A 26448-nucleotide genomic window follows, 5' to 3' on the forward strand; every position below is an offset into this window, starting at 1 on the left:
CTATTAGTAACTAGAGGTCATATATAAGTCATATGTTTGTAACTCGGGGACTGTATAATGGCTTAGTGAGCAAAAGGCAGTTATCAATCCTTAAAATAGCTTGCTGTCAATCCTTGCCCACAGCAATTGCTACTAGAAGTGGTTATCCTCACCTTTCTAATGAGATCTGCTGGGGCCCTCCCATGTCCCACTATTGTGAGAAGGTAGGAAAGGGCCTTCTCGGTCTGGCATGCTAGTTATGGGATGTATTCTTTTTGGAGGCTCAGTTGGCACCAGCACAGGCTTCATGTTGGTGCTGTTTGGCCAAATGTTATGAAATCAGTTTGCCACAAGCAAACCAAACAATCTAGCCAGACAAAACAACAAAAAACCCACAAGAACCTATTGAGTAGAATATATGAAAGAAAGGCAAAATGAATATTTATTTTGACCCAAAACAGACCCAGGTTCTGCATCCAGCTGCCCAATAATATCTAGCATTTGTCCTTGAATTTCCCTGTATAGAAAAATACCTACAGTTAGGACTGTGTTCATTACATCAAAAATGTTTTTTTTAGAACTATTTGGAAAACATCTGTTGCTAGGCAGTCACAATGGACTACCACCACCACCACCATCACAAAGATGATGGAAACAGCATCATCACTGCCATCATCACCACCTCCTTAAAAAAATAGCTGGCCAGCACTTCCTAGCTGTCATTAACAGTAACAGAAAGGTCTAGGCCTGGGAAACATCTCTGGGAGCGGGTCCTGTTAGCTCTGCTGTTAACCTGCAGAAATGAGCAAAGAAAAGAAAACATCCTGCTGGGTAGACAATGGGGCCTCTCTCACACTTTTACTGCACATGGAGAGATCACTTCTCCTTCAACTATTCTATTTCCAGATTGCTTATGAGAGTTAGCACACCATCTAATCCCTCCAGTTTTCAGGGCTGTCATTGAAAAGGTAACCACCGTATGGCAACCAAGACACCACATTCAATTTTCACTTAGATCTAAGGAAGTAAGTGTATACCTTTTGGGGGCTGGGAGCTGTCAGTCAGAAGGGATCAGATAGCAGATTTAGAGGGACAGGCTGATGTTCTCAGGAAGATCAATGAAGATGTAGAGTTCACAGATGACACATGGTTGGTTTTAAAAGCTCAGGAATGACAGGAATGGGGGTGAGAAGTAGTGGGGGGTGGGAGGCAGGGTCTGCATTGAAAGAAGTTGAAGTAGGATGACACAAGAAGCAACAACTGGTTCACCAAATAGCACAGGCAGGATGATTCTAAGCAGAGGAATGTCTCAGGATTCACTGAATTAAGTGTCACAAAGACATTGTTATTGGGGTAGGTTACAAAAGCAGGAGATGATATAAGGGGAAAGTTATGGAATACATAACCTCTAGCCTATAAAAGAGGAAACATCACAATTGAATCCAAGCCTTTCAGGAAAAAAGCTTCTTACTCTTCCAATCACTGAAAAATCTGGGAATATTTATTTTCGGGCTAAAAATTGTGTGTTCAGGTCAACTAATAATCATAACATTAAAATACAAGCAAAATTAATTTAGAAACATAAAAACAGATCATTTGAAAACACAGGCCTACATCAGAGTGCAAGCTCCAACTATAGTACATTCACTGAATCTGAGGTCTTCTCTAAGCAGCACCAGAGAATTTAGTTTCCTTGAGAAGAGATAGTTTAGAGTTATGGCAGCCTTGTGCATTCGTTTCATTTATGAACATGCAAACATACTGCATTGGAAAATTAGATCCTTGAAGCAGGTAGTATTTCCTTACTATTACTTACTTATTATTTACTTTCGCCCTTCTCATCCCGAAGGGGACTCCGAGCAGCTTCCAAGTTGGTAATAGAGCTGTGGATCCAGCATCAAATTCCCAGAGGGATCAACTGCTTGGACTCTGAAAATGACCCTGTTCTCTAAGTATGTTGAGTGTGCCAGACTCTGCTTCAAAACGGCCTGCTCTTCATTTAATGCCATTTCTTCCCAGTTCAACACTGCGACTACAACATTTTAGTATCACCCTTCATATTCAAAAGATAGCCAATATCTTTTGAATATGAGTCTCCTACACATATTAATTTAATTGTGACCTGCCTTGGATTTCATTTCAGGGGAAAGCAGGGTTAGAAATCAATAATATAAACTTAACTGATGCCTAGATTTCTGATCATCACTGTCTTCTCATTTTGCACTTTCATTTTGAGAATTACACTTACGCAGACTTCAGAAAAATAAGGATCTTGCACGTAATGTGAACTACTGATTTTCCAAAACCCCTCAACCCTTTCACACGTCTGTTCTTTGACTGAATGCCTGCTCATTTATTTCATTTGACGAAGCACATGGAATAATTTAAAGCAAGAACAGTCAGAGGATGGCTTGCAGAAAGACCTTTTAGTCATATTACAGTGGGTGTAACGTCTATATAAAAAATGTAATGTTAGTTTGTGGGATTAACATAACTCAAAAACCACTGGACGAATGAACACCAAATTTGAACACAATACACCTATCAGGCCACTCATAAAAACACTGAAAAACATAGTGGAAGGGACTTCAAAAGCCAAAAAAAGCAAAAAGATGATACTGTGCATGCGCAAAAACCACTCCCCCTGGCAAATTAAACACACAATAGCATATCCACACTCTTTTCCAGGCTATAGCTCTCAGCATCCCCTAGACCAGGCCCTTTAGGAGAGGAGGATGGGCCAAATGCACAGCTTCCAAGATGCAAGCTTTCTTTTCCTTGGATTTCTTTGAGAGCATCCCAATCCCTGCATATTTCCAATTTCCTATTCCTGGACTGCAACTCCCAGCAATCCTCCACATAGATAAATAGAGCTAGGTGTGAATGTTTCAATTGGCCACCTTGATTAGCATTTGATGGCCTGAAAGTTTTTAGGTGTGGCTTGTTACTGCCTGGGAGAATCCTTTGTTGAGAGGTGATTAGGTGTTCCTGATTGTTTCTTGTCTGGACTTCCCTATGTTTGACTTTTGTTCTTTATTTACTGTTATAATTTTAGAGGGTTTTTTTTATAATACTGATAGCCAGATTTTGTTCATTTTCATGGTTTCTTCCTTTTTGTTGTAATTGTGGATTTCAATTGCTCAGTCTGAGGATGCCTGCCACGGATGCAGGCAAAACGTCAGGAGATAATGCTTCTAGAACATGGCCATACAGCCTGAAAACCCCCGCCTATCTCCACGATCGCATCTCCTTCTATGAACTGGCACAAGCTCTAAGATCTTCTGGGGAGGTCCTCCTCTCGGTCCCACTACCGTCTCAAGTGCGGTTGGTGGGGACGAGAGAGGGCGTTCTCAGTGGTGCCCCCCCCCCGTCTCTGGAACGCCCTTCCAAGGGAAATAAGACAGGCCCCATCCCTCCCCTCCTTTCGTAAGAACTTGAAGACCTGGTGGTTTCATCAAGCCTTTGAAAATGACTAGTTCTAACTCAGCCCCACACATTGTCTAATACGGCCTTATTCTTCCTACCAGTTACCCAGATTCTTTCCTCTAATCGGCCCCAGAATGAACAGCCACAGACCCGTACCTAATATTATTGTTGCCTGCCATAGCATTGCACTTAATTCCCGGGCCCCCTAGAATTTTTGGGTTTGCACAAATCTTGGCCCGGTCTTTTAAATTTTTAATTGCCTTGAAAATGCAGGATTACTTTTAATATATGTGTGTTATGGCGACAATTTTTATGCTTATATTTTGTTTGTTAATCTTATGGTTATGTTGTTTTTACTCTGTATGTTTTGTGATGTTACTTGGGAACCACTCTGAGTCCCCTCGGGGAGATGGAGCGGTATATAAATAATGTTTTATTATTATTTATTATTATTATTACAACAACTGCTTTATTTTATGCACTGGCATATTTTCTGTTTCCTAATTGATCAGAGACAGTAGATGATTCAGTCTAACAACTGAAACCCATTGCCTTACATAATTACATTTGGTTGTATACCACTTGAGAAGATTCTACTCAAATGGATTTTGGCTCTTTTCTAAAAGGTTATGATCTCTAAAAGGTCATGCTTTTCTAAAAATCCCAAATAATGCACTCATTACCAATAATGCTACTTTTGAATCTTGGTGTCATGAGATGTGTAGCCTTGCAAATTGTATACAAAAATATTATTTTAAAACAGCATCTTAAAAGTTCTTTTAAACAGCAAGGTATCTAGGAAATTTTAGTGCCACACCACAATGTTTCACCAATGCCGAGCCTCATCTGTGCCAAGATTCCTCCCTAAACTGCTACTCATTTACAAATATAAATAATTGGCTTTCAAAATTGGCATGTTGATTATGATGAACTTGAAAAAATCCAGGTCAGTTTTAAACTGCCAAGATAGTAACTCTGGCTGAACAGTACTGTTGAGTCTAAAGTTAGTAATGGTATAAATATTTTGGCTAAGACAGTGATTCAGTTCAGTAAGACAATAAAGGTAATAATTTACTAAAGTAGTGATTTTTAGATGTTGACATAAACCTCTGCTTTGGAAGAAGTTTACTGAGATTTTTTCCTTATAGATAAGGAAGATTTATCTGACGATTTAACATTGCCAATACAAGGCTGTTTGTCATGGGAAGCATACTTTGAAGAAGTTATTATTTCCTCAGTAGGATGTACAATCTTGCCTGATAATGTGGGTTGCAGAAAAACCGATAGGCAAATTGACCTTTAAACGAAAGAATCTATCCTTCTTATACAGCTGTTAGAAATCTGTTAAGATTCACAGTCCATTTGGAATATAAATGTAGGAAAGGGGATATGTATCCAAGAAGTAAAGGAGAGGGAACTGGGATTTTGTGATCACTTTCATTATGTTTTGAAGAGTTATAACTCTTCAGAAAATGAACCACCACAAATGCTTTGGACCTGAGGAGAGCTGACTTTGGGAGAATATGATATGCCCCAAGGACTTTTTTTTACTGGAATCTTGTGAAGTCTGGGAAATGCGGAGCTGAGTATTAAAAATAATTTTTTCCCAAAGAGGCTAAAAAGGCAAAGCTTATTCTAGTGACGTCCAAAGAAGAAAAGGGGCAATTGAGGCCAAGTGTGGTTAAGTAGGGATGTAAAGATTTATGTACGCAATAAAGAAGAGTCAGAGTTAAAAAGAAAGCACCTCCTCTTCAAAATGTAAAAAAAAGGGGCACATTGAAATTCATAGACAGGGAGACATACATGTGAAAGACACATAAATCAGAAAAGTGAAGATAATTTTACAATCAATCTAATGCAACATGCTCTTTCCATACAAAAGTAGGGAAATGTTGTGTTTGGAAGAAGGTAATGGAAGAAAAGAAACAACTTATCTGGTATCCAGACAAGTGAATGCCGTATCTTCTGACTGGGGTTGGCATCACAACCAGAGACAGTGAAGACATCTGCCCTTGCCCTTTGCTACTCTGCTGCTGAATATGCATGCCCAGTGTGCAATACATCTCACCACATTACAACAGTGGACATGGCTCTGAATGAGACATGCCACATTATCACAGGATGTCTACGCGCTACACCACTGGAGAAATTATACTGTTTAGCTGGTATTGCATCATCTGACATCCGTCGGGAAGTAGCATCCAGTAATGAAAGGACCAAGGCAGTGACACCTCCGGCTCATCCCCTGTTCGGATATCAGCCAGCAAACCAACACCTTAAATCAAGAAATAGCTTCCTAAGATCTACAGATATACTCGCAGGAACACTTCAGCAAGGTAGTGTCCAAAAGTGGCAAGCTAAAACTTGGAACCTCAATCCATGGCTGATACCAGATGAGAAACTCCCTCCTGAGCACACAGAAGACTGGGTACTTGAAAGCTGCCGAACAGACTGTGCACTGGCACCATGAGGTGCAGAGCCAACCTTAAGAAATGGAGCTACAAAGTGAAGTCCGCAACATGCGAATGCGAAGAGCAAACCACAGACCACCTATTATAATGCAATCTGAGCCCTGCCACATGCACAATGAACCTTCTCACAGCAACACCAGCTTCTAGTCAAAGGAAATTTAGTATAATGCCAAGTTTTTAACTTTATGGTTTTTTATATACATTATAACTATATTCTCAATTTGCTTATGATCCAATAAATAAATAAAATACCTCTTTAACTGCCATGGAATCATGGGAGTTATAGTTTTACAAGGCCTGTTATCTTTTCTGGCATAGAGTGAGTGTGCCTAACCAAGCTACGACTCCCATTTTTCAACAGCATTGAGCCATGGTAATTACAGCAGTGTCAAACTGCATTAATTCTACAGTGTAGATGCACCCAGGATGAAGGAAGCACCAAATACCAAAGGTCTTCAAACAATGCAAACATTCCCTTAACCAATCAGTGCCACTCTGAAATGGTGAAACCATGATGAAGTGCTTATTTGGTATGATGATTGCTTGACTGATTACATTATTATGGCTTTCATAGCTCTGTGTGATATCTCAGGAAACTCAGCACTTCCCCTGGAAAGTATTCGAAATATGCTTGAAGCGTGAATATTCTGAACTGGCAAGTAATGCATTAAAAATGTTGTATTGGCTTTTATAATTTCACCCCCCCCCCCCTGTAATTTAAGTTCCACTGAAAAAACAAATAAACAAAAAAAAATTGGCTACACTCACAGTAACCAATTAATGCAATTTTGCAGTTGGACACGGGGAATTCTGTACAAATTTTGCAAATTGTTATTGCAATGAGATCGCACAATTTCTTCTGTATAAGCCAGGGAGAAGCATGGATTTCGGACTTTTTCTGTCACCCAGATTCATCAGGGACTGCTAACAGTACATATACTGGCGTCCACAAGGAAATCTGCCATGCTTAAATATACAGGATTTTCAATGAGCTCCATGTGTTAGCAAATTTTATGGAATTAACACACATTTGCAGCTCTGTTCTTAATGATTCCTTGTGAATCCATCTTTGGTAATTCAGTATGAAAACAGTCTTTTCAATCTGATGTTTGGGCATCATGATTTCCTTCCTCCATTGAGTCACCTTTTCCTTCTGTCATGATGTAATCTGTGGTCAAAGCAGTGGAAAAGAACTGGGGAGACTTGAGCGGAAGGGTGAGGTTCATAAAAGGCACCTGGGGAAATAGCACCTAGGATGGACACACAAGCCCTTCTCAATCAAAGTCAGGAACTAGCAGCCTATTCCAATTTCTGGCTCCCCCGCCTAAAGCACACCTATTTAAAATATACCGGTACTGTTCCTTTCCTCAAATTGTCTGTTTTTCTCTTGAACTAACTGTCCCCTTCCATGCGTTGCTGTGGCCCAGTCTGTGTATATGTGTTTTGTGGGTATATGTGTGTGTAAATATTTGTGTATATGTGTATATACACATATGGAAATGAGCGCCAACCCCCAGAGTTGGACACGACTGGACTTAATGTCAGGGAAAAACCTTTACCTTTACCTATGTGTATATATGTGTGTTTGCATATATGTATGTGGTTTTGCGCATGCATTTTAATGTATATTTTTGTTTTTTGGCTTCATGAGTCCCTTCCGCTGTATGTTTCTGTGTTTTTATGAGTGATGTTCATGGTCACTTGTGGGCCTGAAACATGTATTGTGTCCAAATTTGGTGTCAATTTGTCCAGTAGTTTTTGAGTTATGTTAATCCCACAAACGAACATTACATTTTTCTTTATATAGATTGTTCTGCATCACATGCTTCTAAAGGATCTAGGACTCAAGGCATTGTGATCCGGTTAGAAAAATTGGAGAGAAGAAGCAGTGTTCAAAGTGAGATCCAAATCTAAACGTTCTCTTATAAAAAAGTAATTATCAGGGCTAAGCACAGCCATCTGGACAACTATGTAGATTTAACAAAGATGAGAATGTCATTTTTCGCTTACACTTTGGTTCAAGGAGTTCACATGTCTCTTACTTTCCAAACAGATTCTTTAGAAAGTGAAGATATATTTAAAAGAAATATGGGGGGGGGGGGGGGGAAGGTCATCAAGATCAGCTCCATTTGGGGAAATTAAAACCCAGGTAGTCACAATAACTCTTATGGCTTTTTCACAATGTGTGCACTCCACAAGATCTTGTGCCTGTTGCCTTTTTCGCGAGACTCTTAAAAGGCTTTGTGCCGTATTTTGATGACTCATTAGTTTTTCACGTTCTTTCTGTTCCAGAGGTGAAACTTTATATGTCTGAATCTCGCAAATCCTGATTTCTGTAGGAAGGCAATGGGATATGTAGAAAATCAGTTATTATAATAGGTATGGGGCTCTCATTTTCATTATAGGATGTTCCACTTTATTGGGGATCAATTCATTCACTCTCTTGTGCATCTATTACTTTCTCAACAGCACATTAGAAGATAAGTAATGGGGAAAGACTTTTAATTAGGTGTTCAGAGGGGGGAAATGATGATATAGGTGAATAAAAATCCCATAAAGAAGAAGAGAAAGAGATCAACTTGCTACATTGATTGCTTAAGAAATGTAGTACTTCAATGGCAGCTTCAGTTGTGTTTTGCAGACAGAATAAGCCTATCTCAATTTTGCAAAGAACTGACTCCAAACTCCAAACTCTTCTGTCAATTGATTTTTTTCACATTATACATCTCACAGCATTTGTCAATTGAACAGGCTAACTCCATCGCCAAGAAAGAGTCTGAACAAGCAAGAGGGAGTGGAAAGGACCCCCTGAAGTCCCACATAATGGCAACTAAACACATTTCTTCAATCTATTTCTTGTCCTTTTTCATAGATTCAGCGTATTTTATAACATTTTATAGACAATCCCAAGCTATATGAAAAATGTAATCCTCAGTTAATATACTTGTTTTTGGCTGATCATATCATGTAACCTGCCAAATCTGCCTTAAAGAACTAGAACAATGGTACATTCCTCAAAGTATTCTTATGGAAGTTTAATAACAAGATGCTCACTGGAGAAAATGTAGTAGGTAATAGAGGCAGCTTGTTCCCAGGTTCTAGCAAGAGTATTACCTGCCTGTCTTTCTACCCCTCCTCAGATTTGGTTCCAACAGCATTGCTCGTCTTACAGTTCAATATATAAATGGAGAATTCAGGATACCTGTTGTTTTATGCATTAAAACTAGAACCCTGATCAGTCCTCAAAAGATGGGTGACACCACAGAGTGCCAGCTCTGTGGGTGAAGGAGGGCGGAACTGGTGCACTGCCATGGCAATACGGGAGACACCCGTGTTGCCATTTACTTTAATGGTGAGAAGTCACATGCACCATACTCCCCCCCCCCATGGGATCAATAGCTGCAGGATCTGGGCAATGTGGGGCATGGGGCAGTGGTTTCCCCATGCCCTGCAGCGAAGCGAGGTGAGCCTTTTTCGGCAGCTGTGTGATAAGACCATAAATAAAGTTCGCCAATTTTTAAGGAGCCACAGAACTCTGTAGATTTTGTTGTAACAGACCAACACAGTTTGTACCTTCAAATTTCAATCAGTGGATCCGTTACAGAACACATTGTTATACTACTGCTAAAGACAATAAGCACGTCGGTGGATATAGAAATATTTACATCATTCTGAGTCAACATTGATCAATTACATAGATGTAACAGATTCATTATTTATTTATTTATTATTTGAAACACCCTGAAGGGGACTCAGGGCAGAGCACAGCATATATACGGCAAACATTAAATGCTGGGACAAGAATTCATAAATGCACACATAAACATTAAAAACATTTATCTCAATATTAAAATACACCACTTAAAACCATCTTGGTCATCCGTGTCAAATCTAATTGGCCTGATAATCTTTCCTATTGCTGCTTTATTGCCCTGTCCCAAAAGCTTGGTCCCACAGCCAAGTTCTTACCATCCTTCTGAAGGATAGGAGGAAGGGGGCCATTCTGATCTCACCAGGAAGGGAGTTCCATAGCTGGGGGGCAATCACCGAGAAGGCCCTGTCTCTTGTCCCCACCAATCACGCCTGTGACAATGGTGGGACGGAGAGCAGGGTCTCCCCGAGGGATCTCATGGACTTCAAGAGTAAGGGAACACTAGGGACTTTATTTTTATTTTGGCAATGCCATGTGGATCTGTTCTCTTAAATTACTAAATTCATCTTCAGATCTGTTAGGACAGATTACTTGTATATTGGTCTAAATATGAATTCATCATTTGCTTCCTTGTTATTTGAAAGGAAAGATCTTAAATTATGGATTTTAGTGACTTTCATCTCTCTCACAAATAACAGATAGATAAAGAATACTGTGGTTATACATTTTGGAACTATTTTTAATTCCTTTCTTTATAACATATACAAAAAAAAATAGGTTTTTCTTTTACATAGATATGGAAGACCTTCTTCTCCAACAATAAAACAAAAGGGAGGAAAATCCTAGCTTCGTGATTTTGGGTCACTTCATAAGTGGACTAAATATAGCATCAAATATTTAATAATCCTGATTTCTGAGCCTCATTCCCTGTTTGTTGACTTAGGATAATGTGGGGGTATAAGTGGCTTGATGACTGTTTAGAAACTGGAAATTGGCAGCAGGAGAAGCAATTAGAACCCTTTTGCAAGCAGCTGCTCAAACGCAGCAATTTGGTGACTGAATGTCTGGATCGTTCATTTGCAAAGCTGTAAGAAGGTCTTTGCTTACCACTTCGGTTGGCCTGTAGTATTTATGATTAACAGTCACATGGATCTTGCCAGTTTCTTTGCATTTGCCGACTTCGTTTTCATTCTTGCCTTCCCACCTGTAAACACAACAAACATTTAATCACCCCATAATGACTTTACTAGGCTTCTGATCCCAAAACAAGAAGCCTTGTGTTTGAAACAAGGCTGAAGTTGACAGAGCAATGTACACTCAGCAACCACAAGAGCAATGTGACCGGACCCAAGGCACAATAGGAACAGTTATTCCTCTGGCGCTTGAGTGGGAGCAGCAAAAACTCTTATTTACTAGTCAAGTATCAGATGTATGAAGTGCTTTCTTTGATTTGCAGAGGACTCTTGTGTGTATTGTGTTATCTCTCTCTGTGTCATGTTATCTCTGTATCTTTATCTGCCAAATTAGGAGCCAAATGGGCATAAATCCAGGAAAGATTATACCACAATAGATCTGTAAGTCATTATGGTTCCACAAGGGTGTGTGGTTTTCCAGCTATGAAGTAACTTATCCATCTCTTTGGAATTTTTGCCTGAATTGTTTGAAATATGATGAAAATACGTTATTATATAAAATCACAATAATGAATTGAATTTTAAAACTGAAAACATAATAACGGGACAGCATAAAAAATCTAGATGCTCACGATTGTTTGGAGTGAAATCTAACGTAAATATGTTAACAAATAATTCTGTTCTTTGATCACGGACAATGTCAACAGCACATCCAATTTGCAATCTGGTTTGTAATCTACTGAAAAAAGAAGACTTAACTAATGACTTTGAACATCCATCTGAAAGTCCAGGCATCTCATTGTGTTTTATTTTCACTATATTGCCTTTTCTTCTATAATAATACTAAGATGAACTATTTTTAAAGAAGCTATCTGTTATTTAGTTTTTTTTTGGTAAGGCCTTCTTTGTTTTGTCCAACATTACATTAGTGAAATACTTCTGAAAATATTTCCTAAAAGCCGCATGTTGGACTTCGTAAGAGAGAAAAATGGATTCTGTGTGGCAGAACAACATATGGTCTGTTCATGCAATCATTCTTGCTTATGGCTTCTCTCTTCTAAAAAGGTTGAAATGGAACAAAGGAGGTGAGTAGATCTCATGACCATGAGGTGAACTGCAACCAAAATGAGCAAATGGTGTGCATATGTTTGCATCGGGTCAAAATCTCTCCCACAGAGGCTTAAACTCAGAGGGCCTTATGTATATTTGGGCTTGCTGAGTGCTTTTTAAAACATCAAACATTTCCACCTTCAACCATATGCTTTGCAGGCCCAGAACCAGGAATTTGACTTTCGAAGGAGTGAATTCTACTCATCTATGTAAGATCCTAATCTGGATTTGGGGGGGGGGGGGGGCTGGGGAAAGGGCAATTACTACAACAGTTTTCATAAATGTTCAAAGTAAAAAGTGATCCATGGTAATCCATGATTGCTGAACACACATATAAAATCATGACTACATACTTATAAGCATTTCAGTGATCTAAAAAAAAATACAGATAAAATGGAAGACCCAGGGGAAGTTCCACATCAGGGGAACTAGAGACACTTATACGCCTATTCCACCTGTGGTTGAATAGTTAGTTAGCATAATGGCTGAGGTATTTGTTATTTCTATATACTTTAACACAGGGGTCCTCAAACTAAGGCCCGGGGGCCGGAGGCGGCCCTCTAAGGTCATTTACCCGGCCCTCGCTCAGGGTCAACCTAAGTCTGAAATAACTTGAAAGCAAGCAACAATAACAACACTCCTATCTCATCAGTCAAAAGTAGGCCCACACTTCCCATTGAAATACTAATAATTTTATATTTGTTTAAACTGTTCTTCATTTTTATTAGTGTATTGTTTTAGGTGTTTTTTGCACTACAAATAAGATATGTGCAGTGTGCATAGGAATTTATTCTTTTTTTTTTCCTTCAAATTATAATCCGGCCCTCCAACAGTTTGAGGCACTGTGACCTGGCCCTCTGTTTAAAAAGTTTGTGGACCCCTGCTCTAACACAATGGAGCATGATTTTTGTTCCTGGGTTATAAATGTCATTTCCTAATTAGTTCTATCATAAAACCATGGAAAAAAAAGTTTATCAAACTGCAAAACCTTTGTTTTTGTGGGACACCCTAGAGCACATTTAGCTATAGTTTTTCAATGAATATCTTGTAGAGTCTTAACCAATTCAACTTAGTTTGTAGCAGTCACAATACGACGTTTCTGGAGTATAACTACTTTCAAAGTAAGTACTGCATAATTAAACAGGAAATAACACTTTCAAATCAGGAACAGATTTTTTTTAAATTGTTACATAGTGCAATTTCTAATCCTAGTTGTTTTCTAGGAGAAGGGAGAGAGTAATGTTATTACTATTGTCCATCAACTGTAAAATATGCTTCTATTGATATGGTTGAAATCAAGCCCTAAACATTCCTGGTAATCACGGAAAGCTTATTCCATTCTTTAACAACAAAACTGAGACACAGAACAACTAGTTTAAATGTAAGAGTGTGGCCTTCTATAACGAGTCAATTTCTGATCATTCAAAGAGGACAAATTTCAGTAACTGAAATGTAGAAGGGAAGGGTCCAATGCCAATGTTAATTTCAACTAGAGCTGATCCATTGAAATGAATGGAACGTGGGTTGTTGTAGGTTTTTCGGGCTGTATGGTCATGTTCCAGAAGCATTCTCTCCTGACATTTCACTCACATCTATGTCAGGCATCCTCAGAGGTTGTGAGATCTATTGGAAACTAGGAAAATTGGGTTTCTATATCTGTGGAAGGTTCAGGGTGGTAGAAAGAACTATTGTCTGTTGGAGGTAGGTGTGAATGTTTCAGTTGGCCACCTTGATTAGCATTTGATGGCCTGGCAGTTTTAAGGTATTGCTTTTACTGCCTGGGCGAATCCTTTGTTAAGAGGTGATTAGCTGTCCCTGATTGTTTCTTGCCTGGAGTTCCCCTGTGTTTCAGTGTTGTTCTTTATTTACTGTTATAATTTTAGAATTTTTTTTAAATACTGGTAGCCAGATTTTGTTCATTTTCATGGTATCTTCCCTTCTGTTGAAATTGTCCACATGCTTGTCTGATATTGCTGCTACACCTCAACATTTGCCCTTAGAGTATACCTCCTCTTCTCCTGTACGAAGACATTTCTTGACCTCACGTTTGAAGAGTTTCTCCTTCACAAATAATCTGCTCCATCCCTACCTCACCCCATTATTTTAGTTTTTAGCTTTAGTATTTTATTCTGTACATGCGGCCTACTCACTGTCACAATCACTGTGTTATGATTGATTTTAATTTTATATTGTTTGCTGTATTTTATGTTTTATGTAATTTATCTTGTTATTGTGTGTGTTTTGATTTCCTTTATTGTATTGTATTGTATTGTTGGGCTTGACCTCATGTAAGCTGCCCTGAATCCCCATTGGGGAGATGGTGGTGGGGTATAAATAAAGATTATTATTATTATTATTATTATTATTATTATTATTATTATTATTATTATTATTATTATTGTGGATTTCAATGGCTTCTCTGTGTAGCCTGGCATGGTAGTTGTTAGAATGGTCCAGCATTTCTGTGTTCTCAAATAATATGCTATGGATGAGGATGCCTGCTATAGATGCAGGTGAAACCTCAGGAGAGAATGCTTTTAGAACATGGCCATATAGCTTGAAAAACCTACAACAACCCAGTGATTCCGGCCATGAAAGCCTTCGACAATACATTGAATGGAACTTGCTAGTAGCCACCAAATCCTTTGAGTTTCAAAGAATCTATTCTAATATGGACTAACACTGGATTTGATTCATAATTCTTAGTCACTTGGGATCCTAGGGGAATATAATAGAGGGTGTTTTTATGGATTTATTGGAGGACCACGTTAATGACAGGGTATTCCGTAACTATTTTGAAACAAACAGGAGTTTAGCTCTTTAAACATCCTCTAAGAATGAAAATTGCCAGAGGTGGAGAAGTACTCAATGCTTACGTTTAGTCTGCTTTTCTGCTCAGAGTGTGTTGACAGAGCAGATGGATCTTCTCTATAGGAGTCCTGATTTAAGGCAGAGATAACCCAAACTTGGAGGATTACTCCAAAAAGTGGGATAAAAGCCACACAGGAAAAAAAATCAGAACATGTATTTTAAAAACTGGGGATAAGGTGGTCTTAAACAGAGACCTATCTAAGGAAAATCAGGATTGTTGTCAAGCATTCACATTAAAAGGAGATTTTAATGGTTTCAAGCAGAAGGAATGCAACAGTATACTATACATACACTGCAGATAATGTTTTAAGACTAAAAACAGTTACTCCACAGCTGTCTCATAAATCCCTGTGGGGCCATTTCTCATTTTGAGTGGTCTAAACATAATGGTTTAAGACTGCGCTTCTCAAATCTCTGCCTAGCTTCTGAAAGCATTTTCGGGTAGGTTCATCCTTTCTATGTATTGTACATGTCATCCATACACGCTTGAAACAGAGATAATCATAAAAAGCAGAGAAACCTTAGAAGAGGATCTCTGTGTCTTCTTCATAAAACTTCATAAATCCTCAAATCAGCTTTCAGTATACACGCCAGATTTGATAATGGGTTTGAATATACTCAATAGTAAATAAGCTTTTACACGGAGTGTTCTTCAATACTCCATGTACTGTACAGTTAACACCCTGATGGAAAAGTAATGCAATCAAGTATTTGAAATAAAGAAATGCCCTTCATAGTTACAAAGAAGTGCAGCTTACATGGGAAGCAATTTTTCAGGCTAGTGAGTTTGTCACCAATTATCAACCAGATTAGCCACTTCACTGGAGCTTGCCAAGTGCATGCATAACAGAATATTAATGCGTGTGATAGACTTTACCATGGGCTTTTCAATCAGTAAAATGAAGGCCCTGGTTTAGAAAAGAACCACATACTAATGTCTACCTCTCTTCCTCCTTCCCTTCCTTCCTTGTTAATGTTCAGAGATTCTTAATTGCTCTGCAATGGCACAAAATAGAAGCCCACTGTTAAAAGCATTCTTATTCTTCAGCTCAGAAGATAAGCACATAAGCCAACAATGTTCTAGATCAGTGGTTCTCAGCCTTCCTAATGCCACGACCCCTTAATACAGTTCCTCATGTTGTGGTGACCCCCAACCATAAAATTATTTTAATTCCTACTTCATAACTGTAATTTTGCTACTGTTATGAATTGTAATGTAAATATCTGATATGCAGGATGTATGTTCATTCACTGGACCAAATTTGGCACAAATACCTGATATGCCATAAATTGAATACTGGCTTGATTGATTATGTCATTTGGGAATTGTAGTTGCTGAGATTTATAGTTCACCTACAATCAAAGAGCATTCTGAACTCCACTCATAATGTAATTAAACCAATCTTGGCACACAAAACTCCCATGACTGACAGAAAATACTGGAAGGGTTTGGTGGGCATTGACCTTGAGTTTTGGAGTTGTAGTTCACCTACATCCAGAGAGCACTGTGGACTCAAACAATGATGGATCTGGACCAAATTTGGCACAAATACTCAATATGCCCAGATGTGAATATTGGTGGAGTTTGGAGGAAAAGAGCCAATATTTGGGAGTTGTAGTTGCTGGGATTATTGTTCACCTACAATCGAAGAGCATTCTGAACCCCAACAACGATAGAATTGGGCCAAACTTCCCACACAGAATCCCCATGACCAACAGAAAATACTGTGTCTTCTGATGGTTTTTGGCGACCCCTCTGAAACCTCCTTGTGCCCCCCCCCCAAGGGTCTTGACCCCCAGGTTGAGAAACACTGTTCTAGACTAATGGCATATTGCATGGATGTGTAAAAAATAGAAGGTAAACATTCTTGATTCATTCAACCATCTTGTTACATTTTTACAGCAACCACATGCCATCCAATTCAATTAGATCTGAATCCAATGGTTGAGTGACATAAGCTCCACAGCATTAGTACAATTGAATATCTATAATTAGCCAAAAGGAGTAATACAGTGCAGTCTCGCAATGCACTGTCTCTGTCTGTCTCTGTCTGTCTCTCTTGTCTTTTTACCTAATGGTGTGGTCCAGAGTAACTATGCTAGTGATGATTTTCACTTGGTAAGCAACACAGGTCTATATCTTAGACCCAAAGGAAAAAGCAAACAAACAAACAGTCAAATGATAAATATATTACCTAGTTATCCAAGCCCACTTTCACACTTCATGTGAAAGAGGCATTATGATTCCACTGGTTACATCCTATGGAATTCCTGAGTTTGTAGGTTTTGGAGACAATAAAACTCAATGGTTGAGAACTCTGAATACTCTTTTCTAAACTCAAATCCCAGGATTTCACAAGAAAATAGCAAAGCTTTAGAACAATTACTGAAGAAAGTTAAGAAAGAAAATTGAAAGATAGGTTTATGACTAAACATTAAGAAAATAAAAAATATTGATCACATATGCCTGACATAACTTTAATGTAGACAATAAAAACATTGGTTCAAAAATTTCTATATCCTGGCTCAGCCTGTCTGGAACCACCCTAAGTTGAAGGTGTTGGTAGAATATCAGTACTGATTTACTATATATGATGTGCTTTTATTGATTATGTATGGACTGTTTACTGTTTACTCATGGATCTGTTTACTGTGTAAGAAATAAAAATGATTTAAACAAAAGAAATGTACCTATGTCTATTCTCTTCCTGGGGAAACAAGCTTTGTGCTATGTCGCAATTCTACTTTCAATGGCTGTTAAGTCAATTTACAATGACATACATCCCTAACAACATGCGAGCCCCTATTTTTAAGGTCCACACACTTGTGGGTTTTTAAAATTAAAAAAAGTAAGTGTACTCATTTGCAATGCCCTAAAAATCAGGTTTTAAAATATTTGTTAATAAACTTTAATTTTTAAGATATCAAATGCACAAATACATTCTCCTCCACCCTCATTGATGCAATTGTTACGAAAAGTAAACTAGGGACCTTTTGTTTAAAACTTAAGGAACTTGGGTTTCTTGTGACTAAACGAAAAAAAGTTGGGACTGTGTTAAAAAGAGGCAACAATTAATGGCATTATTTATAACAGAGATGCTTTCAAGCTTTGATTCTTATAAGGGATGAATGACAGGGTTGAAATTATGTCAAGTAGGTGTAGTTTGGTTGGCGATAGCGAAGGACTGTTGGCCAGCCTTAGGGGAATTTGGAACACAACTACTTCTGGAGGCTACCACTAATTGCAGCTGTCAGTAATTACTGTCAATAATCTCACCTTAATTGTCTTTTTTTCTTTTTTAAATGCTCTCAGCCTTCTTTTTCCGCATACTATGCTACGTACTGTTGAGGATGGCTCTTTCTTTCTTGAGTTCTTATAGAACTTTTTACTTATCTAAAATACCTCTAGTCTCTTTTTCCAAAAATACTCATAAACTGGGTAACATTGCTGTGAAGAAGAGAACAATCATGGCAATTTCAGTAAAAACGAGTTAATATCAGTGCTTCAAGCAATGCATACTTCTGCTGCAAAATCTACATGCATTTATAAAAAATATTCATAAATCTTTCCATTTCTGGATTGGTTCCTCTAATTTTTTTTCCAGCAATCTGCTAGGAACTCAATGCTGCAGTGGTTTGAGGCTATCTGTACAATCCTGCTCTGATTTAATAAGATTAATGACAGAAAATTAGTCAAGACAAGTGTTTGCCTGTTTGGTTTATCCTACTGGAGTCTAAATTAGAGAAGTGTTTCACCATCATATTACTTAATTAGCAACATACAGAGGGAGAAGTCAGAGAGAAAAAAAGAAGCACTGGTTATACAGAGAAAATATTTATAGCTCAAAGGCCTTCCTGTCAGTGCAAGGAACTGAATTAGAACCACTTTGAGTCTTATCACTCCAAAATTTCCCTTGGCAGTTGCAATGTTAAAGGAAAACAAAAAATAACAGAAAATTCAGAAATGAAAGATTTAATTGAAGAGAAAAAACTGGTTACATTTTACTTTCCAAAATATCTTTGTCTTCGTTGGTTGTAACTAATATTTGAACGGCACATTGTCGTATTTGAATTATTTTGTTTATTTATTTATTTTGCATATTGTATCCCATCCTTCTCATCCCCAGAGGGGGACTCAGGGTGGCTTCAGAACAGGCATTCAATCAATGCCTACAGCAATAATAAATGATAAAAGCAATTAAAACATAAAATTACTAAAACATTGTTTAAATCACGCATGTTTGTCCAGGTCAGTCCATTGTCATTCACACAATTGGCATTTTAGTCTCATTCTAAATTGCTGCTTCTATTGTTTGAATGCTTGATCCCATAACCAGGTTTTGAGTTTCATTATATAGGACAAGAGGGAGGGGGCCAATCTTATGTCACTGGCCAGAGAGTTCCACAGGCTAATTAGAATTAAAAGTCATAACTGCTAAATGAGATGTTGACTAAATATTAGTACCTGTGCAGTTTAACAAATTAATATGTTTATCTTTTTAAAATCTATAGAAATAAAAATGTAATGTTCATTTGTGGGATTAACATAACTCAAAAACCACTGGACAACTGACACAAAATTTGGACACTATACCCTTAACAGACCAACAAGTGACCATAACTCATAAAACCTCCCCAAAACAGTGAAAAGGACTTAAAAACCCCCAAAAGCTAAATGACGAAAAGCTAAATGACGATACAGAAAAAAGGGAAGGAAGAGGGAGGGAAAGAAGGGGAGAAAGAAAGAAAAAAAGAAAGAAAGAGGGAAGGAGGGAAATAAAGAAGGAAAGAGAGAAGGAAGGAAAGAGGTAGAGAAGGAAGAAAGGAGAAAAGGGGAAGGAAAAGAAAAAAGGGGGAAGGATGGAAGGAGAGGAGGAAAGAAAAAGGGAAGGAAGGAAAGAAGGAGAGAAAGAGGGAGGGAAGGAAAGAGAGAAGGAAGGATGGAAGCAAAAACGAAGGAAGGAAGGAAGGAAGGAAGAAATGAGAGAAAAAAAGAGAGAAAGAAGAAGGGGAGAAGGAAGGAAAGGTAGAGAAGGCAGGAAGGAGAGAAGGAAAGAAAAAAGGGAAGGAAGGAACGAGGGAGCGAAGGAAGGAGGGAAAGAAGGAAAGAAAGAGAGAAGGATGGTTGGCCACAGCAATGTGTGGCGGTTACAGCTAGTAAATGAATAAAAAGTGTTTATTAATTACCCTTCATCCTTTCAGGATTTTAGCTGAAGTAAAGTGTACGTCAGAAAGTGGAGTTGTCATGGCTAGATATTGGGAAAGAACTCTAGACCCCATTCAGTACAACGATTGGGACACTAGTGAATCTCATTTCGAAATGAGTGAAGAAACAACCCCGTTTGGATTCTAGAAGCCTTCCCTATGCTATATGACTGCTAACTCTAGAGTTCAAAATTACCAAACTCCATGACTGAAAAAAACCTATTTCTTTTCATTATTTTGTTAGTTTTGTTAACATTTTAAATAAGCATTTTATGTTATAAACAGATTGCCCCAGGAAGTTAAATGGATTGTTTGCATGTAGCAAACATATGGTTAAGTACAAACTAGATTGGGGTCATTCATTATTGCTGTTTTTTAAATTTTGTACAAGTACAAGGCTTTCCACACGAAGAGTATCAAAAACAGTGTCATAGTATATGAAGAGATAGAACTACTACATGTCCAAAAGCTATCTATCTATCTATCTATCTATCTATCTATCTATCTATCTATCTATCTATCTATCTATCTATAGAGAGAGAGACTGCAGTTCTCCATCAGAAAGTAATATTTGCTTTGTACCTGGAACAGAAGAACTGAGACTTCTGCAATTGAGAGATTGCGCAAAACATCTTACAATGGAGAAATTGTGGTTCAGCCATCTGCTTTTGGGAGCATGTTATGGGTGTTCTCATAATCTGACTGCCATGTAGGGGACTGCCCATTTATAAAGTGGTTGCCATGTTGGATTGGCCACAAAGATACCCATTTTCCAGAAAGCTAATTGCTTTCTTTTAATGAAAAGGACCCTAGAAAATCTTTATTCAATCATTAAGCCTCCAACCTCAACATCGATTCTGTCCCATCAAAGTATAGCAAAATACCCATTTCACAAGAATGGAAATTGGCAAAGTTCAGAGAAGCACACATGTGCAAGCAAAATACACACACCACTAACCGTTCATCTCAAAAAAATCTAGTTAAAATATACATGCACACCGCTTATTAAAATTACCACACAAATAGTTAACTCTTCCCTGAAATACGTTTTCATCCCCTCATCACTTTCAACCCCTTGAGTCCCCTAGGATACTGTCTAACATGCTCATATTTCCCTTTTTCCAGGCATGTTTCAAAGTGAAAAGCTCTGCTCCAGCCACATGCCATTTAATGTTGGACCTCACAGTATCTTTGAAAATAAAGATGCTATACAACATGCCAATTGGCACATCACCCATTGTGTGTGGGTTTGGTAGAAGATGAGAACCCCTCCTTCTTGGGCACTTAATCCTGCCACACTTTTCTCTCTTGAGTGTTACGTGTTATTTGGATGGCAATCCTACGGACAGTGAACTGTCAAACTATTTGTAAGCTGCTCTGAGAGCCTTCTTGGCTAAAAGGTGTGCATGGTATAAATAGGTCAAACAAACATACAATGGGCATCCAAAGTTATTGTTATGAAGTGTGTCTACTTACACAATAGTTTTTCCGATGTGGTCAAATGCCTTTTCCACAAATTCACGGACGCTGTGTACCTCTCCAGTAGCTATTACAAAGTCCTCTGGCTCATCCATCTGCAGCATGAGCCACATGGCCTGTAGAAGAAGAAACAAATTCTGATTTAGCACATCTGCTTCTGACCATTCTTGGCACATGATGTTGTACTTTTAAAACCCCCGCCACGAGACAGAATAACTTTTAGGAAAACCAGAAGCATTGCAACAAAAGATGAAAAATTAATGCAACACTATAATTTGTTTAACCTCTCTCCTTTATTTATTGGAAATAACACTGCTTTACCCTCATCATGCAACATTACATTTTCCACTAATTAATGTTGCTTGAAATTAATGACGCTTGAAATGTCAAGGTAGAACCCATAACGATGTAGAACTATTTTTTTTCATCTCCTGCTCCCCTCACATATGCAAATTTTGTTTTAAAATTAAGCACAAATGTTCAGAAGTAAGAGTTTGTTTATCTTCTTCCAAAAGTGATTTTCCTCCTGGTACCAAATGTGTCAAAAATGGCCAGCTAGGAGTGAAACAGATGGTAATGTTCCCAAGTCAACCACACCATTTGCCCATGGACAAATGGCCTTTGAAAGAATGCTTTCTAAACATCAGAACAGATTGGTATGCCTCTTCTAATGGCTAAAAAAAAAAGGAATTTTTCACCCCAGCATGGTTTTGTTCCTCCAAATGGCCTTCTCTCCCAGCATGTTTATTAGCTGACAGTCCTCTAACACCTCAAGGTCAATTAAATTAGCCATTGGACAGGACAGTTAGGCAGGCATTCTATATGAAAGTAGACTTTTGGAATACTGACTTGCCCTCTATATCTTTGGCTATGTTCTTCAGTTCTGTGTTTCAATGGTTTCCCAGGACTGGTACCCATAGTCTTTATGCTTTTTTAAAACGTGCTAGAGAAAATACCCAGTAAACCACTTCGAAATAGTTTCAAATGAAGGTGGTATTCCAACATAAAAAATTACCCAGTAAACTACTTTAAAATAGTTTCAAATGAAGGTGGTATTCCAACATAAAAAATTACCCAGTAAACTACTTTAAAATAGTTTCAAATGAAGGTGGTATTCTAACACAAACAATGGTCAAGTGGTAAAACTTGTCACTGCAAAAGTCTATTTTCGATGCTGATTGCATTAAAAAGCAGAATATTGGTCAGATGTCTTTGTTTATAGAACATCCCATTTTCTGTGGCCAAATACAGTGTTTCCTCATTACTTCGTGGTTCGCTTTTCACGAACCCACTGTTTGGTGATTTTTTAATAAATATTAATGTAAAAGATTTACATTACACTTTTTACATGGTGGCGGATGGCAAGTGGCTCCGTCTGGTGCCCAATGGGCCTTAGGAAGGGAGGATGATGGCCAGGCCTGAGGCGCAGCGGGGAAGGCTTCTGGTCACGAAGTGTGACCTAGTGCGCTACCGCGGCCCCAGAAGTGGCTCTGGAGACATTTATTGGGTGGACTCGCAGCAGAGGCAGGTAAGGAAGCATGAGGGCTAGACTGCACATGTGCACGTGAACGTTTCTTATATATGCACAATGGAAGTGGAGTACTTTGTAAAAGTTGCTGCTCAACTAAGGGGACTGAAAGATTTTGTTTATAAGGTAAAGGAAAAGGTTTTCCCCTGAATAATAAAATTATGTATAAATATAAAAATAAATATAGCATCCCTGCTTCACGGATTTTCACTTTTTCAGGATGGTCCTGGAATGTAACACTCGTGTTATGTGAGGGAACATTGTACATTGCTTCCATTTAAGTGATAAAGGTTCTTGTCCAAAGCGTAAAATTCACATTTCCATACATTTTATATTTTAAAAACCCCAGGAACTTTGGGATAAATAAGGGTCATGGGCCCTTCCTGATGTTACTGTAGTTGGTGACAAGCTTGCACAAATAGGTCTGATAATACAGAGGTCTATGGTGATGCAGAGCTTTCATTTCGAAAGAGCTGAGGTGGAGAAAAAGCAAAGAGGAGAGCTCCTGAGGAAGAAATGCCTTCCACATCCTGTAGTGGGTCAGCAGCTAAGCAGAAAGCAGAACTGGTGGTTTTACTCCCAGTCTACCACTCAATCAACTAGACCACACTGCTATGTTGAAATGCTATCTGGAGAAAAACTTACCACTGGAAATCAATCCAAAATGACTGGAAGACTTTAATCCCTTAGTGAAAGAAACAGGGAGCTACCTGTAAGGGTGAGCCCTTGTTTAATAAATAATCAGCATGCAAACACAATAATTCAAACTCACTCCATAGGGTATAAAGGGGCTGCTATCTTGTAGGGTAACCCACAATGCTATTTGCGCTGACCTCTTCACATCACATTTAAAGAAAACAACTTTAGTCGGTCCCTAGATGCTAGTGGATACTCTGCAAATCAGATTAATATAAGCCCTGGGACAGCTCAGTTTCTCTTAGTAAATACCACCTGAAAAGTTCAGATTCCACCACACCCCACAACAGGAATAGAAGCAGAATGAAAGCATTCTCACAGAATGATTTTGCTTATAAGGTGTTTTTTTTTTTTTACAGGCAAAGGTCTCAGTAGACTGCCCCAGCTCTACAGTTAGTCTCATAGCTTTGAACAAAAAAGGTTCAAAAACAGTTTGGAAAAATTTATAAAAGGCATTTTTTGGTTTCTGTTTTGACTATCTGAGTTGTGATATAACACAGTTTTTGTGAACAGGAAAAAGTTTTTGCTCCCCCCTCTGCCGCCTCATTTCTCAAGCATCCTAATCTCACTGATTAATTCCTACTTCTTATGATGTCTTTTTCACTCAGGAAGTTAAGAATTCATCACTTATGTATAGATCTTGCCTCTTCAAGGCACACATGGATGAAAAGAGAAAAATGAAAGACTTTGTCGACTGGACTACATCCACCCTCTTGATCAGCCTACTGTGTACTGTGGGAATTTCTAGTGATTAATTTCAGATGTACGGATGTTTCCAGGAAAACCAGACCTTCTAACACATGGTGGCAAAAATCTTGGCTGCTTTGGAAGTAACAATATGTCATTAATGCCAACGAAGCTACAAAACAGTTCATGTCCCTGCAATGGAAAGATAGCGGAAAATTGCTTCAGCATTAGATATTTTGCCTGTAAGGCCTGAATACTTCAACAGAAATTAGTGTGTTTTTAAACTATGTGTAGGATCAAGGTTAAAAAAAGTAGGTATTCTAACATCATGAATTGGACACATCGTGTTAGGAAAGGCGAAATACACACAAAATGTTTTTTTTCCTTTGCTTATATCCTTTAGCAGTGGCCATTTCTGCACCGAAGTTAGTAGTTCTTATCTACTATTCCACAGTGATTAAGTTATGAATCTGCCTTGGCTAAATAACTAAGAGGAAAATTCAGAGGCTAATGAACCAATGTAAATCTCAACCCATTGATGCTTACACCATTTCTGCTGTGCCATTAAATTTGTTCTCCAAGAATTGGTACTTCTCCAAAACTGGGTTTCTCCTGTTTTTACCAAGATTTCCCAATCAGTATAATTTGGCCAAATTAGTCTATTTTACTCCACAGTTAATAGCACAGCCAGTAATGAAATAGAGGAAATACTGGCTAAGATGTTTAACATGGTCAGATTGTTTGTTTTGAAGTAAAGTGCTGATTTGTGTGCATGTGTTCCTTCTCACTTAATCATAAATACTCAATAAGCTAACATATCTTGTTTCTCTCTATTTTTTTCCCAACAGCATAATTTTTTTCTAACTGTACATTTAAAAAACACCTTCAAAGATCAGGCTCATGACTTCAATTTGGGTGCAATCAAGCAGTTTTATGCATTTTTGTAGCATTTATATTATGATTTATCAAAAGTCAAGACTAGTTTAGTGTATTTAGAGAGATAAAATAAATCTAATACTTTTGGGAAAGTTATGCAATAACCTTTTGGGAAATGGCAATCTCCACAACCATTTGGAAAATGGCATTCATAACTATTTGGGAAAATCAGGAATCTCCTTGAGGAGAATAAAAAACTTGTTTGTGTCAACCTTCTCCTTAGCAGTTAATATCTATTAGCATTCATGCAAGGCAATTAGGTTTCTCTGCTGTTAAACTGATATACTTAGATATGTCTTTGAACTGTTAGGGACAAAGATATGCCAATGCAAAAAAACAAAAACAAAAAAAAAACCCCAAAAGATAAAAAAAACAAACAAAAAGAAAACCATAAAAAAACCACACACACATATATATCAGAGTTTCAGAAGTGTACTTTTCAGCTGCCCCAAAAAAACTCCTCTCCCTTAAAACATCTTGGTTTAAATCATGCTCTCAAGGGACCAAAATAAAGTGGTTTCCTTTAAAATAGCATAGGTAGTTTGCTCACAAACTTCATGTATTCAGCATACAGGTACTTTGCATATCAATCCAGTGACAGATAGGATTTGTAGTAGTTTCTCAGGTCATTTTTATCATAATCAATAGTCCAAAATATAAAGCAGATCTATGGTCTGAGAGTCTAATGGAATCTCTTCTCTAAAGCACTCTGCTTCTACAGTCTTCTAAAAGCACATTGTTTCTAAAATGGAGTCTGAGACCTGAATAGTCCTAGATCTGATCACATGTTCTGCAGCCCCTCCCACAAGATAGAGTTAAGGAAAACTGCATACACACATATACAATACAGTAAGCAATCTGAATTATATACATAACAAATAACTACTATAGAAGGCTTAAAGAAGGTTGCTATTTCCAACAAATACTAAGGTAATTCCATTCCATTCTTTTCATTTCTATTGTATGACAGTTTGATGACAGAGAGGAGCTAGCAGGCGAAACAAAGTAAAGATATCTCAGATGGTAAATTACTTCAAAATATGACCCACTATTATAAAGATTAGTGCACACGCAGACTGCAGACAGGAAATCAGAAGACGCTTACTTCTTGGGAGGAGAGCAATGTCCAATCTCGATAAAATAGTGAAAAGTAGAGACATCACACTGGCAACAAAGATTTGCATAGTTAAAGCAATGGTATTCCCCATAGTCACCTACAGATGTGAGAGCTGGACCATAGGGAAGGCTGAGCGAAGGAAGTGTACTTTTGAACTG

General features: G+C 38.1%; 1 protein-coding gene across 1 annotated transcript in view; it reads right to left on the reverse strand.

The window, feature by feature from the left end:
* GMDS (GDP-mannose 4,6-dehydratase) overlaps positions 1–26448 on the reverse strand; it is a 335902-nt gene that overhangs the window by 71415 nt on the left and 238039 nt on the right. The window contains exons 8-9 of the mRNA XM_060774739.2: positions 21324–21442; positions 10636–10732 (exon numbers count right to left, since the gene is read on the reverse strand). Coding sequence (XP_060630722.1) covers positions 10636–10732; positions 21324–21442 — 216 coding nt within the window. The remainder of the gene's footprint in view (positions 1–10635; positions 10733–21323; positions 21443–26448) is intronic.

This window comes from Anolis sagrei, chromosome 4 (assembly GCF_037176765.1).
Source record: "Anolis sagrei isolate rAnoSag1 chromosome 4, rAnoSag1.mat, whole genome shotgun sequence".
NCBI lineage: Eukaryota > Metazoa > Chordata > Lepidosauria > Squamata > Dactyloidae > Anolis > Anolis sagrei.